We start from the raw sequence: 22,402 nt of genomic DNA, 5'->3' as shown, positions 1-22,402 counted from the left end.
CAATTATTATACCTCAGTGGATCAAAATGAGCATATCTGCTCATTCCAACATCCCCAGTGCTGGCCCGGGGCGAACAAGCTATAGCTCAGCGCTCCTTCAGCCACTCGTCCACCATCCCCCCCCCCCCCCCCCCCCCCCCCCCCCCCCCCCCCCCCCGCGCGCCTGTAAGCTAAGCAACACCAGCCGGAGCCCTCAAAAAGGCAGTGGGACATGCCTCGAGACAACATCTGCCTCCCCTTGGTGACCTGCCGAGTTAAGCCAACTGCGGAATCAAGAGCACGTTCACAGAGGTCCCTGATTTTATCATAACAAAGACATTGCTGCCGCTAGTGCCTGTAACTGGCTTCAGGAGATGTTTCAGTCTATTTTCTGCTAACACTCTGAACTCACTCCGCCTAACACTGTGTGTCTTTGACTCACTACTCCTTTTTTCCCTCTTTCTATTCCATCTCAAATGAAAACTGAGAGTTATATCCAAAGAACTCAGATTTGCGTCTGTAAAGACATCAGCCGCTACTCTCTCGAATAAGAGGATAAATATTTTAGATGCTGTGAGAACAGTAAGGAAAACAAAACATTGAAAGAGAAAGAAAAAAAAAAAATATATATATATAAGTTCCACACCGTGGTAGTGTATTTTTTTTTTTTATCTTGTGTCGGATTCACATTCATTTCATTGTTTGTAGAATTGTGTAGAACGGGATGATATTTCACAATGCAAACTCCCTGTAAATGTGTGATGTTTTCATCCCCGTTCGTGTGGCACATTCACAATCAATTCAGGGTAAAAATTGTTGCTCTCATAAGAGCTCTGAATTAGTTAGCATCAAGGAGCCACGGCATGACAGATGTTTGACACTTGAAATCCGGCGGGACCCCTGGCTGAATGGAACTGGGACAAATCAATGCAATCACGCAGGTGTCTGGGAGAAATGGGGACAAAGGGACACAGTCTATCTGCCTTCTTGCAACAGCCATTGGCAAGGATTTTGAGCACCAGGTCTGCTTCTGCATGCATGGATTGGCAGACAGCTGACTGACCTCACGAGCACTACATTTGCCTTGAGGTCCCCGCAGATGCCTCACAAAGAGCTTGGGCAGAACTGCAGCACAAACTTGACCGGCGTGGATGTGATGAATGCCGCGGCTTTCTTGCCGAGGAGGGTACACAGCAGTCGGGGTTTATATGTTCAGTGTCAAGCCCCCTCCAAAGCCCTCTGTCATTTTCTGTTAGGCCGAACATGTCCTAGAGGGCCTACCGGAAGATCTACTCCCTCAGCATGTCTCATTTTAAAACCTCAATCTCTTCCTGCTTTCATTTCTTCTGCACCACAGCTCCCCCTTCCTTCTCTCACCACACTCCCACTCCATTTGTCAGCATTACCAACCAGAGAGCGGTTTCTAAAGTGATCCATTTGTTCATGAATACTAATTCATCAACCAGTCAGTTTATACATTGATCGATTGGGGATAGGGCCCTATACAGCGCAGCGGGAGTAATCCTCTTCATGCTTGCACATTCAACACTCGGATTAAGTGACAGTAGGAACTATGGATGCAGATTAAAAAGAAACTGACTGTAACCTGCATACTTTATAATATTTCAACCGATTGATTTAACTGCTGGTAACTTCATCAGAATTCAAGAGCGTGTGTATGTGTGTGAACTGTTGTGCATGAGATTTATTGCGATTTTATGCCTGTGCTTGTGAAATTAATGATTTCACGGGAAAATATTACATTTCTTGTGAATGACACATTTTTGCTGAAATATGCTAATATGTGAAATATGGACAGATGGCATCATAGTTGTAGCCGTCTGTCATCATATCATTGATGTCATTGCAGCAATACCGCAGCTATCACTGTAAATTGAATCTCATCAAATCTGCAGTTTATCTCATCGTGTTTTGTTATTGGAAAATAAGGCAGAGAAAAGCAGCAATATAATTTCCTATTGGTCACAGAATGCCATTCTCTCTTGTTCATGTTGCGCCTTCTCATCTGTCAACAAAATTTGTAACAATCAATCGGCCCTGATATATTAATCATTGTGCTCTTTTTAGGACAATGAAGCTTGAAGATGGCTTCGCCGTATGTTTCTACCCCGACGTGCTGTGCCGCAGCATATCGGGACAACCCTGGTCAATAACGTTAAAGGCTGAGAGAGTCGGTGAAAATACAACCCCTGTGATGCTGTGGTCTGCTCAGCCTTCAGGAGACATATTGATGCACAGTTATTTTGGTCAATAAGTCCTTCTGAGTAGAGGCCATCCTTATCCTTGAGACCGACTGTATGTGAAAAATGAGAAAGGGATGGGTCCATGCATTCTAATGTGTCTATGGCACAATATTTTAACGGAAGGAAGGGGGGAGAAGACAAGAAGAAGTACTGGGAAAGATAGAGAGCAGGGAGGAAAAGAAAAGAAGGAGATGCACTTCCTCTCACCCCATCTTTGCCTCACTAATGCAGTTGTTAACAATAAACCATATCATTGGTTGTATTGAAATACAACACCTCCAAGCAAAAGCATAATGGCCATATTGAAAAACTAGTCTGACCTCTAAGATCGAGGCAGAATTTACAGACAAACATAAAATCCTAAATGAGGAAATTTTGTATTCACGCATTTCATATTCACAGATGTTACCATTTCTCGCTGAGTGAACAGCAAAGAAAAAAAGCCTCATTTCAAATATATAGACGTGTCATCAGTGTGTGTTGCCACGACAATGTAGATGAAATGGGATATATTCATAATGTAGTCTATACGTCGTGTGCGTGTGCGTGTGCGTGTGCGTGTGCGTGTGCGTGTGTGTGTGTGTGTGTGTGTGTGTGTTGGGGGGGGGGGGGTAAAGAAACAGCTTAAGTAGCAGGCAAATATGTTAATGCTGGCTCAATCTGCAGCTAAAAATAAGAAGGATTGGAATTTCTGTAAAGGCTATCTATAACAAATGATCTTGAATAAAACATCAGCACATCTATATTTTATGGCTTCCATGTTTTCCTGCTGCCTCTGACGAGAGTGAAAGTTTCTGCTTTTCCAGCCAGGTGTATCTTCACGTTGCCACACTGTGGATAAAGGAAGTTTCCAGATCTGTGGTACAATTTCTACGGAGTTTTAAAGTTCAAATAACCCAGTAATAGAGGCAGAAGGTTGTTCTGTTTCAACTATAAGAAAATAAATGGAAAGAAAAGTAACTGATTTATAGTTTCTCTTTTGTACCATCTTCCCAACACACTATTAGCATCCAATGACTTGCTTTCAAGTTTTTAATTTCACAAATGTTTGTAGTTTGTGGATGATTCATGTTTGACATTTCTGGATCAAATCGACTATATGCAAGGAGGACTCAACCTGTTCACAGCTCTCCAGCCGAACGCTTCACAGGGTTAATATGCAGTCTGAGCCATTTTCTAGTTTAGGAATCACAGAGTCAGTGAAATGGAACAAAGTGAATTGCTGGCCAGGGCCTTTGAGCCTCTATCCCTGTTTGAAGTCTCTGTCTGGCCGTGCTGAGTTCAGAATATATTGTCCAGAGATACAATCAAACTTGGCAGCTATCGATCCTTTCCCAAACCATACACAAGACTTACTGAACATAACAGCCAAGGAGCGCTGTTTTAATACTTCAGGCCTTTAAAGAACTGAAGTCACAGTTCTGCAGACTGGATTTGAAGTGGCAACATATACAGACGAACACAATGAATTGACAATGTGACTGTTTATTCTGTTAAAAATCATGTTAATTGGTGACTTTAGATGTGAGCATGTGTGGTTTGCCCTGTGATGGACTGGTAACCTGCCTTCATTCATAGTCGGCTGGGATTAGCTCCAGCACCCATTACTCTTGGTTGGATTAAGGAGCATAGACATTAGATGGAATGTTTAAAGTAAGTTCCAACTCTTATGTTTTGTACAAATCTACAAAATGTCCAGTGAATTTACTTACTCTTACACTAATCGAGCCATGACAGAGATGAGAAAGGTTTGAGAGTTTCGCTCCCGTCCCGATCAGTTGTACATAATTCTATCCAAAAGCTCCCATCCTCTCAACTTCACAAAAGCCTTTGGCAGGACAACAAAGTCAAGGTCCTAATACTCTGGAAAGGAAGGTTTCTAACATGACACTTTTCAGTTGTTTGAAGGAGACTGAGGAGAGATTTTGGCGAGCTGAGTTGACTCCTCCAGATCAATAGCTTGTCTCTCTCTCTCCAAGACAACTGGTGTGGCATTTGAACCAGATAAAACAAGGGTTTCCCTCCACCTCACCTCTGAGAACTAAGCACTCCCACCAAATCCCAGTCGGTTGAGAAGGATACAGATGAGTCCATTTAAATCCCCTTCTTACTAAAGACCCCCCAGCGGTCAAAAAAGAAAAGGGGGGGGGGGGGGGGGGGGGGTAAAATAATCTTAAAAGGAAAGGTCCAATCTATTTAGGTTAATATTCACTGTTGCTTCATTTAGCTCTGTTGCAGGCCCACTGGGGCAGCCGTAAAAAGTTCTGGGAGCCTAAAGGCACAAAGGCTTTTATTTATTTATATGAGGGAGAATATATAGCAGAAGGCAAACTGGTGCAAATGATGTGGAAAAAAAAGGGGGAGTTTGAAGAAGTTGTCTGGTACGTTGTGGGACAACTGTGAGGAAAGGAATCGGCTGCATTACCATTTTATGTGCAGCATGAATTAAATATGCACACCGCTGCCCAGAATAACTCTGATAACATGACAATATGTGAGGTCATGACGTGAAATGAATGAGAACTACCCCCCCCCCCCCCAAATTCTTCAAACCACCAGCTACGTACCCTTAAGCAAGGCACTTGATTCTTAATTACTCGAGCGAAGCTGCTCATTTGTCAGCAGCAGATGATGAGATGGGCTGGCATAAGTAAAAGGTTGCACTGGCAGCTACTCAGTGTTGCATTGCAATGAAAGGGAATGAATGCTCAGCCAACCATGCACAGACGAAAGTAAAAAAAAAAAGCCCATCAGTCTTACAACAGTTCATCATCTTTGTAACCTGTGGTCAGCCAATTATCTGGCTCTTGCTACAATATTGGACTTTTAACTCTCTGAACAAGGGTCCTCTTCTCCCTCGCATGTCAGCTTAGTCTTTCCCCCTGGTCGCTGATGACATTGTAACACTAATTACAGCTAATTGTTCTATGCTGAATGATTTAGTCACATTGCAAATGATATGCCATTGGTCAGTGTCACAATGTTTCCACAGAAAAATTCAACAGGGAATGGAAATTTGCACAAATGAATGTAATTAAGAAGCACATTCATTACTTCTAATTGCATATGAGAACCCTCAAAGTGAAACTGAGATTGGGCTCATATGAATAATTAATGCAGCTAACTGTATTAAAACACTACAACATTGTTGCTGTCATATAATGATGTGCTAAACCATTGATATGAATGATAAGACGCAGTGTTTTATTGTGCAGAGTTCCGAATTCCGTTCAGCAAACTTTTGGTGATGAAATCTTTTTTATATTTGTTGGCAGATTGTCTTCACATGACTGAATTCTAATCTGAGCCCAGTCTCTGAATTGTCGGCCAGACACACTGAGCAGAGTTAGAGGTTAGAAAAGTATTAAAAATTCAAGTGGTACCAACGTGGTTGGCACACTAGATCAAGTCAAGTGGCCTTTTCCAAAGACAAGAAAAGGGCAGTTGTAAATCAGCCAACTGGAAACTCTGTCTGAGAGCCATTATGAAAATTTTGGAAACCACAGAAATCAAAGAGTTGCGCATGTAACCCGCCGAAAGCATGAACTCTGCAATCCCTTAATCTGATTATTCGTCTGCTGGCATCTGGTATTGCATAATGTGCAATGAAATGCATAGAAATGCACAAAAAGAAGTAGAATATAAATATAAAGCATACATTTTGTTATTCGAAGGAATCAGTTCTCTTTTGTAAAAGGTCTGTAAATGTATAATACAGCATATGCTTTTAAAACTATAATCTTATTACACTCACAGTATTTAAAAAGGATTGGCTTATTTTGATAGCAGATTTAGATCTTAGACAGACAAGGTGTAAGCTGGTCATTTTGAAAGCCATATGCCAGAGATTAAGATAGAGTTCTGTATCGCAGAGCTTTTTCATGTGTCTTCCAAAGACTAATACCCGATGTCCGAACTGCCTGGAGTGAGCTGCTTGTAAGTGGGCAAAAGCACCGGCCTCTAAATCCTTCAACTCCGACACGACAACAGGCGAAAGAAATAAGTATATTCCGAATCATCCAGGGAACAAAATTGTGTATTGTTTGAAACATGTGAAGGATTTGGACTCGGGGATTTGCTCCCACTTTGCTGTACTTTGTCTGGGAGCTTAACATTGTTTGCAACAGGAAGATTCCCATCATTCTGCCAAATCTACTGGGGGAAATTCAGAAGAACAATGTATTATTATTATTATTATTATTATTATTATTATTATAACAAGTGCATTTAAAAAGGACCCAAAATCTAAGCCAAGATGAGTCAAGAGTGACATTTTATCTACTTTTAGTATTCCACGTAAAACAAGCGTGTGCTCAGTGGTTCCTGGAAATGTCCGACACAGTCAATGCTCAGATGGTGGACCTCAGTAAATCTACGCCGGAAAGTGAATATTCCTCAGCACTGATTCACTATGAGGGAGAATGTCAGTTGAAACACTGATGTGTGTCCTTAATTATCGAAGGGAAGTGGCACATCGCATGGCATTGAAAATGCACTTGAAACCACTCGGAATGTGTAATCTATTTGTAGAGAAAAGACAAGGAACTATCCAAACCTCTGGAACAATGTGTGACAAGAAAGCTGACAGCACAAGACGGATGGCAGGGTGGCGAAGTAAGCCTGGAAGGGGTGGCAAGAGCCCATAAAATGAACAGCCACCTAACTCATAAATAATAGAAGCATAAAATGTCATATGAACTTTATTTCAAGAGATGGTGGCCTAATAAAGATGCAGGTTTAAAGAGGAGTTGAGAAATTAATTGTCATAAGAAGGCCACATGGCTTGCCTTTGGCCAAGACAATTATTCAGTTCAAGTTGACATTCAGGTCCGAGCTGAGCCACCTTTCACGAAACACCACTCCTTTTGACTTTTGAATCCCCTCTTGACGTTAGGATCTCCCTATCTCTCAGCTCTATTTCTCCCTCTTCACTTGGAGTCATTCCATCACCTCGCTCTTCTTTCCTCTTTTCCTTGTTCTTTCTGCTTTACAAATTGAGACGGCATGATAAGAGATTACCACCGCCATGCCAGCCTGGTGCTCATTGATAAAACCATATCTAATCCATCTTAGGCCCCCTCTGTCACCAACGCACTCATCTCTTAGACCGTCGGCGTGCTCAGGATGCTTCTTTCTCTTGCAACAGAGTTGCACAGAGTCAAAGTTTACCTGACTTAACTTCTGGTGGGAGGAAAATAAAGACTCTTGATGACACAAATGACTTTTACTTCGACTTGAAATGACGTGTGAGTGCAAGCGTGTGGCAACTCAGTCAAATCGAAGACCAAATGTTCACACAATTTAATAGAATGATGCAAATATTAAATCTAAAGCAAATAATTTAACATCAGAAAGCGGAAACTGAATTACGGAGTGAGTCATTTTATCATTTTTTAATATAAGGTGTAGACTACCCTTGAAAATTACAAGGTTGTTGCAATGTTTTTATCTTATATTAAAAAAAAACATTCACTTTAATATGATTTGGGGAGTTACGATGACAAGGGAAGATTACGAGGGAGAGTGTGGTCAAATAACTTAGAATGGATTTTCTAATATCCAGCTACAAGTCTGGGATATTATAGTCAACCTCGTGCGACTTTTAATGCAGCAATTTGTAAAAGTACACATGCATTTATTATATTACCATGGTCCTCTATCTAAAACTAATGCACTTCAATAAATATTACCCCAGAGGGAAAGTGGGTAATAAGTGCAGTATTTGAGTAAGTTTATGAAGTATGAGATGTTTATGTCTCTGAATATTAATGAATTGATGAGCAATTGCTTCTGTATGTGAATGAATCACATATATGAATCACTGCTGTCGCCCTGGTGAATACATTAAAGTGAACAGCTGGGGAAGGAACGGTTTGATCATCAGAAGTGGGCATTAGTGTGAGTGTGTGTGTGCTCACAGATGGGTGCGTGTGTGCGAAGGGAATATGGAGCAGTCTGTGGTAAAATATAGCCCAAAAGATTTCAAATAAAGAAAGCTGTTTTGTAAATATTACATTGAAAAGAAGCTTTCGTGATGTAAGTTAAAAGCGGAAACACGAGAGGTATCAAAGAAGAAAAATCCAAATGGGGGCAGACCTCTGCATGTAAATGAGCAGTAAGCCATCACCGGGTTGTCACCCATTTTGTCTAATGTCTAACAAAGGCTTTCGCAATCAAACCCACACTGACACCCGAGCCTTGGACCTGTCAGCCCAGCTGCTGGGGAGGCACCAAGAACTGTTGTCTCACTTACAGCAGTGACACAGTGGCTACGCCGTACGTAGGTGTATGCAAAGCAATCTATTTTTTCCCATCCTGTGGATTTGAGTCGCAGCATATGGAACAAAATAAAGAAATACACTTGTCGTTTTTTGTTGTTTGTTTGTTGGGGTTTTTTTTTTTTGGGTGACTGGTAGCGCACAGCAATGGCTCACGCAATCTCAGCAATGATGCATACTGGACACAGAAGGAGTGAAGGTCTGCATCCATGCTGTCTGCAATATAGTATGATGCAGAGTTGCCTCTAGAAAATAACATCCGATTCACCAGGACAACAATATGCTGCTGGAATAGGGTTGGGTTCGTGACAAGGACACATTGATGGGGTACTGAGAATAGCCGTGTTCATGTCGTGTATTTTTTTGGCAATATAACTAGTATGCAGAATTTGTATCCATACCAGAACAAAAACAGCAGTCCACATTCATCTGTGCTGTACTTTAGCACTGTTTTTTCTGCTCAAGAAGTTGTTTTAGTTTGAGAAAAAAAAAAGTGTTGAAAATGCAAGAGGCAGGAGTTGTGTATCCCTTCGTTCAATTAAGCTTTTTATGGAGGAAATCATTGGGCAGTAAGCCATGTTGTGACAGCTGTCTTGTGAATCATTACAAAAAATTGGGAAGCAGATTTTCAACTTCAGAGGTACAAAATTGCAGCCTTAACCAAATTAATTTTCAATAATAAAGGCACCATTGTGCATATTACACCCTCAACATAATCCTGCAGTTCTATGACGGATTTGCTGCTTGTTTTGATCAAACCACTTTGACTATCTGAAATGACTAAAACTGTTTTTGATTTGATCTCAACACAAAGAAACTGTCAAACGTGGCTCATGGAAGGAAGGCGATTCCTGTCTGAGCTGTGAAAGCCGCCTCCCTGGTTGACTTCTCGTACAACAAAGTGCTTGTACTTGTCTCAAGAATGATTTCTCCAAAGCAGCATGTATGGCAGATCTAATTTCATGTGTAACCAGCCTGTTTCTAGTTGTCTGACAGTAAAGGGACGCTTGTTAAGTGTTTTGCAAGGCTGTGTTGTTGCAACCACAATCACAGCTGTAATCCCAGCAAATCACTTTGCTGTCTCAAATCGCAGATGGCCACTTGTAAATGATGCTGTCAACCTTAAAAACCCGCAATGAAGAAAAAATAAATAAATATTGAAATTAAATATTTGCCTGCTGTCTGAGCATAGCAAGATTCAGTACTCACTGGATTCAGGGTCTGAGTTTCCATCTCCCTCGGTGCGGCTGTTCGGTGATGTTTGCTCGTAGTACTCCTCGTGGGGGAAGCTAAGGGGAAGAGGCTGGGTGGTACTGGTTGCGCTGTTTGGCTTCGGGTCCCCCAGCCCGCTGTCACTGCAGCTCTCCTGGGACCCGTCTGGAAGATGGAAGGTCACGCGGCGCTGGGTCTGGAGCAAACCAACACACAAGCAGTGCTTCTATTAGAATCATATTTACCTATATTTTTCCGCTCACGAGCAAAATTTATACAATAGATACAACAAAGACTAGAAAAAAACCAACAACCAAGACAGTGGGATCCTGCTTAAGAAGTGGTCTGTTATAACTCTGACTGTAAAGACAATCTTTTCAACATGGATCAAGCCTCAACATTTTCTGAGGTTCATTTTTATATTATATGCTATGTGTTCGCGTGGCCATACATTATAACATATTCTTCTTCAGGGTATGTAGTTTCAATGAATATTTTACTCACAGCGAGTTTTCTCCAGAGAAACAATTAGAACAAATCTTAAATATATTATACATAGAAGCGTTGCTATTGAATCTTTTAAATTGCAATCCATCAAAGCACCACATACTGCAATCAACATGGCCTTCCATTATTGTGAGATACGATATATCTCAGATAATTATATCACCACACTTTTGAAACGTACACTACCAGCATGGTGACATCACGACACCTCAGTTTTTTTTTTTCCCATTCTGTTCTTATTTAGTTAATAGGCCATGCTGTTGTATGCTTTCTTAATGAAGCTATTGTGAATTCCATCATGTGACCCTTCACCCCAGTTTTTGTCAAGAAACATTTAATGAGCATAAAAATAATTGTTTACACGATGACTGCGGGAGGAAAGCTTGTTACAAATGTAAAACATGCTGGTAAATTTAGTCTGTTACTGAGGAAGTTCTAAAAATTATCCCGCTATAAGTGTATACATCTTGTAGTTCTAAGAAGTAATTGTGCCAAACCCTGTTCGACAGTATCACCTTGAGGTTGCTGTTTCTTTTCTTTGAGAAAATCCTGGTGCATTAGTACTGGCAAAAAAAAATTATAAAATGATGAGCATATTCCCAAGTGGCTGACAGTAATGTTTGTTTATTAGTTAATGAGTACAGTGAGGTGGTGTTTAAAAGAAACATTCCTTCCTAGTGTCGCACGCCAGCGACTGCATCCATCATCCTCACTCCGCATTAGCTGAACAATACGTCTAAATCGCATCCTATCATTAGAGGGACTAATTGAGACAGTGGCCTCATAACCCAAAAATGTTTCTGGTCTGTTGAGTCTTGTGATTTACTTTTCAGATAATAAAGTAACTGTGACATTTGTAATTGGACTTCCCTGATTCGCATCCCGATAATAGATGGGACGGGTATTATCAGGTTGAACTCTGTCCTAGATCTCTTTCGCAGCCATTTCAGACACGAAAGGAGTGGAAGTGTGCATGGAGGCTGTGACTTTGATTCGTAAAGTCTCTGGGATCACAGTCGAGTGAGCGTTGTAGATGTTTATGTTGCAATCTTCCGTTTAGAGCAACATGCATCCTGGATGTGGTGACGCCTGCTAGCATGTTTGTTGGTTCTTCAAAGAGAAAGCCACACGGTTGCAAACAGCCACATTGTCAAGCACACTGGGTAATTTGTAGGCATCTTGTTCTTTTTCCTTCTTTTTCCTTTCATTTAAAAAAAATATCTTCTCCTTGCAGTTCGACGAAGAGACAAAGAAAGAAGTGAGGAGTAAAGAGATCTGACTGAGCTTTGAGGTAAGACTGGTAAAAACAGAACACGGTTCTCGTTGGTACAGACCACGGCTTGAATTTATGCCTTCACATGATTCCCTGTGTAACATCATACTGCATCACACTGTATGGAGGCATAAAACGTATAAAATATAATTACGCCCTCAGCTTTGGTTATTGCTGTGAATTTTATTCAGCCCATTATTCAAACTGATAAGATTTTTTTTTTTTTTAACAAGAGCAAATACAACTGGTGCACAAATGACTATCTTGATTTCCAACATCACTATAGCAACAAAAGTAATATGCATGTCCTGAATTAAAAACATCATTAACACATGCTCCTTTAAGCTCAGGGGGAGGTGACGTCTCTGTGCTCGCATATTTTTCCTTCGCCACTCCAGTGCATCGATAAAGCACTTATTGTTCCTCGATAAAACCAAAAGAAAACTAAAAGAGCGGAAAAGAAGAAAAAAAAAAGCGTAGTTAAATAAAGTCGGGCTCTAATGAAGGACAAACTGCCAAAAAGCAAGTGCACAAAAAGCTCCATTTAACAACTATCAGAGAGGGTTGACTAACCTAAATCCACACAATTAGCACCCTGAAAGCACAACTGAGTGGTTTTCAATGCTGTGATGTTGAAACAGCCAGCTAAATATTCTATTTACTTGATTCATCTACATCCTGAGGCCACAACTCTGTGTGTATTTGTGTGAGTGAACGCTGGTATGAAGAAGACAGATGAGAAATAGAGGGAGAAAACAAAAACAAGATAACACACATACACGCACCCTTCAACTCGTATATGAAATTACAACTCCAAAAACCAAAGGTTTTTGTTGCCGCTGTTTCTATTCGAAAAATAAGGGAGGGAAATGCATTTGTCGCACTGCATGCACTGTGGTAATGTCTCAACCACATAAAAATACTCCTTAGAATTAATCTTGTTTATACTGCATGTGGTGTGCCATGCTCTGCTGGCAAACTATGACAGATATTAAAAGTTCTACACAAGCATGGGATGTTTTCCTCACTCCTCTCATGATTTTATTCATTTTCCAAGACAGAGACGAATACCTTGTTGGCAAAATCGTATAGTTCCGTGTGCCATGTTTGCCCACGCTTTCAAGTAGTCTAAATATCTACTTGTTCTCAAACAGCGTTGGCAGCTGTTTCTCAAATTACTGGAGGATGCATGCAAAAGCAGCGTCCAGGTTCCAGCAAAAGAAAGAGCCCACTTACGGGAGGTTGGCAGCGCTACAAAAAGCATGCTTCCTCTCCACATGATTCTAATTATTGGAAACTTGCTCCAACAACGGTATCCAGAATCTATTAGAACAAACAGCTGCCTGTGACAATTACAACGTAATCATTTTGCATAAGGGAGTGTCTTCATTTTACACTGCTGTTTATTCAAGTCATTGAACTTGATGCCAGATGTTGAGAAACGACTAATTTGATTTTACCATTTAGAGTTGAAATATTAATGATACTTCAATACGATGAATGAACTTCGAAAACAAAAAGTTGTGCCTTCAGTGGTAATGACTAATGTGAATAAAACATTGACGCCTAAAGACAAACATGACAAACAGAAACAAACATTCACTAAAGAGTCAAGGTGAGTGTTTTGCTAAGCATTATCACTTATTTAAAGACGCTGCCAGAAATCCATAAAGCAAAGACAAGCTGCGGTAAGAGATATCAAGACCAAACAAAGCCCGTTCAGCCAGATAAAACACTGCCTTGAGAAGTATGTACACAGAGATAAAATGAACAGGAGACATGCATGCCAAGTTCTACCATATAACAAGCCAGAAAATCCCAAACCCTCCCTCTGGTTACCGCCCAGATGGGGCCGGATCTGCGGGTTACTGGATTAGAACTCTGTTATATTTAGATATAAAGGACAGGAGGCCAAGTGGCTACCACCTAGTCCCTTTGCGGACTCCAACTCGTTGTGTTTTATGACTATATACTGTATACCTTTCCACCCAACAAAAATCCTCTCAAAATAGCAAAGGAGCCACCGCTGCACAGAGGAGGACTTCGCTGACAACCAGCTCACTTTGAGTGATAAACAGGGACCACTTAGGAGTGAATCAGGGGAGATTGGCTCTGCCGTTTCAGATAAGGATCCGCTCGCGGGCACACCTAGACCTGCATAAATCTGCTCAGAGGAGATGGCGATTTGTCATGTTGCACATGTCTTATGTTGGCGAAAGAGGGAGAGAGAGAGAGAGAGAGAGAGATGCATAGATGGAAAGACCTAAAAAACAAAAAAAAATAAGAAAATGCTTTCCCACATGCCTGTGTTCAAGTTGATGTCAAGATTGTACAACATTCACAAACACTTCGTTTTTCTGCTGTTTCAGGGCAGCCTATGCGTGTGTGATGATGAGTTAGCAGGAACATGTAAGAAGGAGGTGATTGTTGCGAGTAGACTGAGTGATCACTGTTTTTTTTCTTTTGACAAGTCAGATGAATTTTTATCAATCTCATCTGTTCATTGACTCATATGCTGGCTGGCAATACTCATGTACAGTGTGACCAAAGTTAAACCAAAGCAGCGTCCTGCTGAAGTGTTGTCATAGTCAGTTCAGTGCTCGAAAGAACTTGACATTTCCATAATTATCTCCTTATCTCAAGAGTCTTCTGCAATTCCTATACATCTATATATAAATCTAGATCTTTATCAATCAATTATTGCTGTTGGTAAATCCTCACCTTCTCCAAAATGATTAAGATTAAATCAGATTGAATTAGAACTAATTATATGATCATAATGTTTTTAGATTGTGTGCATGTCTATCTCATGAAAAAAAAAATGTTTTTTTAATCTGAGGATTTATTGGAAGTATTTGTTGAGAGCTTTACAAATATTACTATTCATTTGATGTGACTTAAATCTGGATAGAGTCTGTTTGACATCAGTCTGTCTGCAATAATCTAAAAGCAAATAGATGTTAATCTTACTGCTTTATCCACACATTCACACCTATACGGACAATCTTGGGTCACCAATTAACCCCACCTCATGTCTTTAGACTGTGGAAGGAAACCTGAGTGCTGTGAGGAAACCCATGCACGCACAGGGAGAACATGCAGGCACCACACATTTAGTTATTTATTTATTAAGCAAAAGCAAAAGTATCACCAAGCTTCTTGTGCAATTCGAATCACAACTGCACAGTGTTGTGCAGATTCTCATCTAAACCACACTTGTGGATCATACAGAGTCAAATGATGAATGAAATCAAATGAAAGCATTTTTCTCTGATGGATTTATTTTTCCTGGGTGTCAGCAGCCCATTCTTGTCAGTGCACTTGTCGAGCTCTGCTTCTTTAAAAGGTTACAATCTAAAATATTATGATAGCACATTTAAAGAAATGCAAGAACTTGTAATAGCACCATGTAACATGTTGCTTTTAATGAGATGTAAATCCAAAATGATGACCACTCGTAGTCAAAACCATGCTTTCTGTGATACAACACCATTATGATCACGACTATTTTGAATGCCAGGGTTTCGGAATTGTGTGTCCAGCAACATTGCAACAATACAAAAGCAATCATTTTTCTGCTGGAGTCTTACAATTCTTAAACAGGGTGAATGTGCTACGCAGATGCTTGAATGTAATAATCAAGTAATATTGTGTTTACTGGTTTTGTTGTGTCGTTCGGATTACAAGCACATGCCTCCTAGGTCTATTTTCTGTAAAATACATTCAGAGATCAAGCAGAAGTGGAGCTTTGATGGCGGGTATAAGGATGAACATGCAGGAAAGAGCAAAGAAGAAACTGTAAGACTTACATTCACAGAGGTTATCTTGCCAAGTTGACAGGCCTCCTGCAAGGACAGAAGAACAGTCATTTCACATCACTGACTGAAACTCTGCAAAGTATTTGCAATGGAAATGCATATTTGGATGTAACAAAAGACACTGCTGGAAACTTTTTTTAGTCTTCTCAGAGTCAGTCAGAGTTCATAATTGACAACCTCATAGATTTGGGAGTTTAGAGTCTTTTTTGGGGGTTGGAATGGAGAAGAAAGATACATATTGATTTCTAGCTCAGATACAGAATTTGAACAGCACTCTCCCATGCTCAATGGGCTCACCAACAAACCGGGCTGCAGAGTACACACCCTCGACTCAGAAATGTAAAGAATAGGGCAAACCTGACATCCTGACAACACAAGCCATACAACTGACACTTTGATGAAGATGTTTTCTCTGCATGTCAGGGAGGAAAGTGAACAGAATATCAAATCAAGCATCAAAAATTAACAATAAACAGCGACAAGCTTCTAAATTGGGAACAAAAGACACCCGCAAGCCTGCAAAATAGCATCCTCCCTCTGGGGACTGAGATAACTCACAGAGAGATAAGAGTATTTAATTTTTAATCACCAATTTTGTTTTCTTTGTACTGTGTATAATAATCTGAGTACGTGACTTTATTTGCAAAGAAAATAGAAGAAATCTGGCAGTGAGGAGGCACTTAGACAGAAGAGAGGCAGAAGGACTGCTGGGGTGGAACGGTAAAACAATGAACAGGAAACAAGTTCATGTCAACAGATTATCCTGCCATAATTGTTCACCAAGGGATGTTGCCACTGACTGAGCAATAGAACCGTGCACTGCAAGCTTTCCCCAAAAACAAAGCGTTTATTCACGGTGGACAACTGGGTTGAATTTTCAAAAACGTTTTCAGCATTGTAACTCATAATAAGCATTTTCATCTCACAACCAGAACATCCCCAGTTTGATATACGAGGATTGGGAGAGTTTTTCATAAAGAATTTCTGCTGCATAAGTGCTGTGGTTGCACATCCGGTTGTGTCTTGACTCTGGTTTGTGTCTCTGCTGCAGCAGGTACAGGCGGACATCTCGCATGGAAGCTAGTGAATATAGAGCAAGTTTGTAAAAGACAGCAGCTGAATGAACGCTTGCATGCTATGGCTGTATGTTGCCATTTTATTTGGAATTTTTTTTGCCTTTTCACCTCTATTTTGAAAGGGGTCACTTGTGGTGACTAACACAGATGAATAATGACAGAACTGTGCGGTCTGATGTCAGGTCTGCACTGTTTTTCATTTATTTTCCTTTTTTTAATCTTCCAGCTCAGTTTTATGATTCGACATCCTACAAATTCAGTTTTGCCTCTCTTTTACCACCCATCGTCCTGTTTTACCAGGAACCACCATGGACAGATGTTTCGCAAGAGAAAACAAACTGATAAAGCCATTACATCACTTACACCAGGCAGAAAACAGACAAAGTTATCAGCAGGGTGATTAAATTTAGCAGTTAAATAGCCAGATATATCCCACAGGAGTTAGTGGAGACCAAAAGAGAGCCAATAGAATAAACATTTGCTCAGTTGCCCAGATGGACAGTAAGAATAACATTCATTGAATGACAGTGTTGCTTTTTGTCTGACGTGCAAACAAAACATGTGGTTTTCAGAACTCTTACCAGGTCCGCATTTGTCCGCATTGTGTTTATTTGAAATGTCTTATGCTGTGGCCAAATTTTGAAGAAACAGTTTAATGAGCTTTAGGTTGAGAATATTGGCAATAATGACAAAGAGTGGAAAAGACTGAGTCAGCTGAAATGTCCTGCCTCGTCTTGTTATAAATCAAGAAATCTCAACTCTTGAATCAAGGGTTGAGGTTACAATGCATCTTGCTCAAAGACACAGTATCGCGAACCCTCGGGCCCTCATATTTGATCAACCTTTAACCTATGCTCTGATCTTTTGACCACTAAAGCAAAACCAAAGCCAGTTTCACAAAAAAAAAAAAAAAGCGCTGCATGAACAAAGTCTCTAAAAACACTTGCGTGTCTCTGGACTGCTGCTTGTTTGTATAATCCACACTGTTTTTCTTGCCAAATCATGGTGGATCATTTGTAGTACTCGCACCTGAAATCGCAATGATATTTGGGAAGAAGGGGCACCATTTTTATTTCTTGGGAGACACACCTTCCTTATCAAATTAATGCAAATTATAGAGAGTTTTGTCAGTCATGGTTGTTTTTTTTGCTTGTTGAGGCTCACCGACATTTGTCAGGTCTGTCTGTCGACTTACTCATTTGCATCTAATGACTGGTCACTTAAAGCAGAATCTCACTTGAGGCGACCATCAGGCAGTTGTTTCTTCTCCAAGTAATGTTTTATTCAGCACCTCGTGACACACACTTGAAGATACGAGACCCTGCCAACCAATTAAATATATGATAATGTACATGTGGGATCTGAGAAGGTGACCTGTATGGTTGTTTCATATTTAGATGACATTCAAAACAGTAGTAGAACATCTGATTGTGAGAGACCATAAGCGTGTGAATTTCTTTTCAACTCCTCGGTATGGATTGGTCAGTGACCTCCTCTCAGTATGCACGCCTCTCCAACTAGCAGTTTCAAAGCATTCACATGCGAGCCTGGGAGAGAGAGTTATGCTTAAGATAAGTGCATTTGTTGGTGAAGCACATCAAAGTACAGAGGGGTGTCTTAGCGAGCAAAGGCAGCGGAGCTCGAACCGAGCCTTTGATCACCCCAGGCACTCAGATCATTAAAATATCGGATAAATAATTGATTAAAACTACCAGACCTTATTGTGCTCTGTTTCTATATCCAAATGTATCCCAATTTTGAGACACAGTGTCTGCAGAATGGATGAAAAGTGAACGTTGGTGAAGTGAAAGGAGCATGCGGTGAATATTTTAGCAGTGTGCGGCATTTTGAAAACTATTCGTACGAATTCAAATATCCGATAATGTTACAGCATGTCCGGTGGACTGACCACAGTACAGTGCTCCAGTTCCCCATAACTGATGTACATTATGAGCTGGAGACATGTGAAGTGCTGCAACACTCCCTCTTCGACACTAAAGGGAATGAGCTCTGGTATGCCTGGTTGCTACAGAGGGAGAGGGACTGAGTAAAAATCAAAAGGCACAGACAGAAGGTAGGAAAGAGTCATTCCAGTTGTGCGTAGGTGACTGGTGGGCAGCTAATATTACATTTACTGCAGAAACTGGGCCTGCAGTGTGCAAAAAAATGAAAAATAGACAATGAGTCCTCTGTGTACATATCAAGGATATTAAAAAAAGAAATATTTCTGGGAGCTTAGGATTTTGTGGGATGGTAAATCAGTTTCCCTCGGTACATATACATTTACATTCAGAATATCTTTTCAGTTTCAATTAAGATCACCTAGTCAGAGGAAGAGTTTTTACCTATACATCTGGTATCCCTTTGTGCACCACTCATTCTCTGAAGATATGTTGAAAGGTTAGTATTCATAGTGAATACTATTTCTAATCATCCATACTACACACAAACATCCAGTATTCTTAACCTATAGATATTATTTCTGTGGCTGGCTGCCATTCAGAGGCTGTCATTATATCATGTAGGGCCTTATTTATTGAAGATTTGCATTTATGAAAAGAAAAACTCAGTTGATATTAGACACACACAACCACACGCACGAACGCACACACACGCACATTCAGTACACACAAAGAAGCTGATCCAGCAAGATTTACATGGGATTGTGTTTAATAGTCGTGCAAAATACTTGTAGATGTCGATGTTAATAGAGTAATGTACAGCACACAATGAAATTAACTATGTCTGTAAACATTTGAGTTGTTCGTGCTGTTGTGTTTGAAAAGCAGATGCCACTCAGCTCAGCCTAGACTAGAGGTATTTCCTTAGCTGGCCCCCAAGACTTTTTGTTGCAAACTTTATCGGATATTTTCAGTTTTCTTTGTCCTTGGAATCATATTTGAATCTCTTCTTTTGCTTATTCTGTCCTCCAGAGGTCATATTGTGTCTTCTTTTTTTTTTTTACTTCAATGTCTGATTTATTTGGTGTACGTTTGGAAGCATTGAAACGGATATGGAAACATCTCCTCTCAATGCAAATGGAATCATTAGGTCAACTGATTCAATTTGCTTTGAGAGGTTTCCTACCTGAGAATGAGAATATGCATAGACCAAAATTATACCATTTGCAGCACATTGTTCTCGTGTGAACAAGGCCAAGTGAATCAAATCTTAGCTGATCATTGTAAAAGGAAAAATTGCAATCTCTTTGTGTAAGCATATACACGTCATAATAGATATAAGCAATTCACTCCACAGTTAGGAAAATACTATTTACACAATATGGAAGAAAGGTGTAATACATTTTTCATGATAGAATGCATTTTTACTGTTCCATTCTTAGAATGAGTAAACACATAAAACATCACTGGAGTCATAGTTTGATAGTAGACATAAAGTAAAATGATTCATTTTATAAAATCTATATTTACAATAAAAGATAGTAGGAGATAGTAACCAATATAGATGCTGACTCTAACTGGTCTTTATAGAGGGGGCATATAATTCTGCATCTAAATAATTAAACATTGTAGTGCTGCTTTTGATTTATTTTTATTAATAACACTGAAAACAAACAGTCCACACCATGTCTCAACAAAGGAATCTTTATGACAGACTCCTTTAACATACAAGTAGCACAACTACCGCTTGAGGATTTTATTAAACTGTGTAGAATGTCTTGTGTCGAGCTGTAATGCACTCATTCAACTCAATGTCTTTAGAGCTGTTTATTTAACAGAACACCACTTATGTTTACCTCTATACAAAGATAAAGGTCACAACACATTACAGTTGATGTGTACTGCTGATACATTTAAACACGAAACAACAAAATGAATGCCTTTTTTTATTTGAGAGCAACAATGGAAGGTGTTGAGGTGGATTTTCCACTATGGCTGTTAACCAATACTGACTTATAGAAATCACATCATTTTAAAAAGTTTGGCAATTACTTTTCAGTCAACAGGACAGAAACATTTGGCCTTGTGGTGTTTTTTTTTTTTTTTTTTTTACCAATAGAAAGATTTGTTAGTTAGACAGTGTGTGTGGCTCTCTGTTTGAGACACAATTTGAAAATAAGGAGAAAAAGTAAACACTTGCTTCAAGTTCACTTCTCACCCATCTTCGATACCGCTTTTGACAGTTCAGGGTCGCAGGAGGCTATAGTCATTCCGAAGCTGACAATAGGTGAAGGCAGTCCATCACAGTACAAATAGAGGAATAGACAACCGCACGCACTCATACCCACAGGCAATTTATGGCCACCAATTAAACTTGCATGTATGTTTTGGCTTGGGATGGGGAAAACATAGAGAAACCCATGCATGGTGTACGACATGACCCGTGACATTCCGACTGTGTTTGTAGCGTGCTGAACACTAAATGACCATGTGGTCACTTGACTTCTTCACACTGTTAAATACAATGAAAGACAAACTAAAACAGCTGTTGTGACCTTTATTCTAGTATATAATTACAATAACATCGCAGTGTGCGATGTACATTTAACTGTTAATAACTAATCTACAACCCATTAAATGGTTAAAAGCATCACAACTGTGATTGACACTATTATGCACATCAGTTACGATGAACATTACATTGTGTACTATGTTTGATCCATTAATAACTTATTGATCCATGCTGCATTCAGCTGAATCTACCAGAGCATGTTTGCAAGTGTATCGAGAACACAGACTTCAGTGGCCACACTTCGAGCAAAGAACTGAACTGCACTAGTCCCACAATTGTACTGGTGTTCATTTTCACTGGACCAAACATGCAAACTAATGTCAACAACACCCTCAAATGTTCATCCTACTTTGGCACCTTACTTCATAAATGACTCCCACAGTAATGACTAAAACCAGTGGAGCTCAGACTAAACACAAATACATGTTTATTGTGCCAAGCTTTTTCGAGGGAGAGAGGAACAATTATGTATGGTTCTTGTGTAACGAGAAGACACTGGATAATAATCCTTACACTCCAAAGTAGGTGTGAGCACATAATTTTTCCTTCTTCTTTGAATTTGAGACAAATTCACATCTAGTTAAAATTATCAATAAAACAATTCATTATACATCAAACCAAATAATTTGTGCCAAAGTATGAAACTAACCAGAGTTCTTGTTTCCGCAGACACGATTGTTTAACACACAGTCCAATCAAATAAGTCTCTTGAATTGCGGCATCTTGTTATTGCAATATTTTCTTTCTTCTACTTTTTAGCTAGATGACACAAAGGTCCAAGCGCAGTTGTGATCCAAACAAGCTCCCAGTAAGAAACAGTAACAAAATACAAAGCTTTGCTGAGTGGGCTCCATTAGCCAGAACTTCAAAGTAAAAAAAAATAAATAAAAAAAAAATATATATATATATATATATATAGCAACAAGCTGTCTTACTGCAATTTGTGAAAATAGTTTTAAAGAGAGTATGATGTGATAACTTCAGGCTACACTGAAAGTCTTAAAGCCCCTCATCCCCGGGGTCCTCATGCTCCTAATAGTTTAACACTAATGAGATCTGCTGCTCCCGTCTCTACAGCCTCCCACATAACGGTTTATTTCATAGTGTAAATACCTTTGAAGGTGGGAAAAGGCACAGAGCAAGGCAGCGAGGCGACAGACATCCGAGCTGACCATCGTCTCCGAACTTGTCAGAATTGCTGTTGCATATGTGCCATTTGTTTTGACTTTAAGTCAGGGTTCATTGGCAGAACAGTCCGCTGCAGCTCAGCTCATCATCCTGCGCAAAGTCTGTGAATATAATGATCAAGAAGGACTTGGCAGGACTGCAGTCTCAAAAAATGTCAGGGAATTGACCCAGACTACTACTTAAGCTGTTTGGAGATGTTCAGGGATGAGCATGTGGCCTTCTATCAAGCGCTCTCCCCTGCGGGTGAGACACATGTGTCTGAATTCATCAATAGGGGCAAAAAATGTCAACCGCCTTGCTGCCGCAGCACAAACACACACGTGCAGACATATGC

General features: G+C 40.0%; 1 protein-coding gene across 1 annotated transcript in view; it reads right to left on the bottom strand.

Moving 5' to 3' along the window:
- Positions 1-22,402, bottom strand: part of pcdh11 (protocadherin 11) — a gene marked incomplete at both ends in the record, with an annotated part of 117,901 nt that overhangs the window by 31,843 nt on the left and 63,656 nt on the right. Inside the window, 2 exons of the mRNA XM_080502502.1 lie at positions 9,731-9,929; positions 15,323-15,358. Coding sequence (XP_080358628.1) covers positions 9,731-9,929; positions 15,323-15,358 — 235 coding nt within the window. The remainder of the gene's footprint in view (positions 1-9,730; positions 9,930-15,322; positions 15,359-22,402) is intronic.

The sequence above is a fragment of the Blennius ocellaris genome (genome assembly GCF_963422515.1).
Source record: "Blennius ocellaris genome assembly, chromosome: 9".
Lineage (NCBI taxonomy): Eukaryota > Metazoa > Chordata > Actinopteri > Blenniiformes > Blenniidae > Blennius > Blennius ocellaris.
This window is presented reverse-complemented; position numbering and strand designations above follow the sequence as displayed.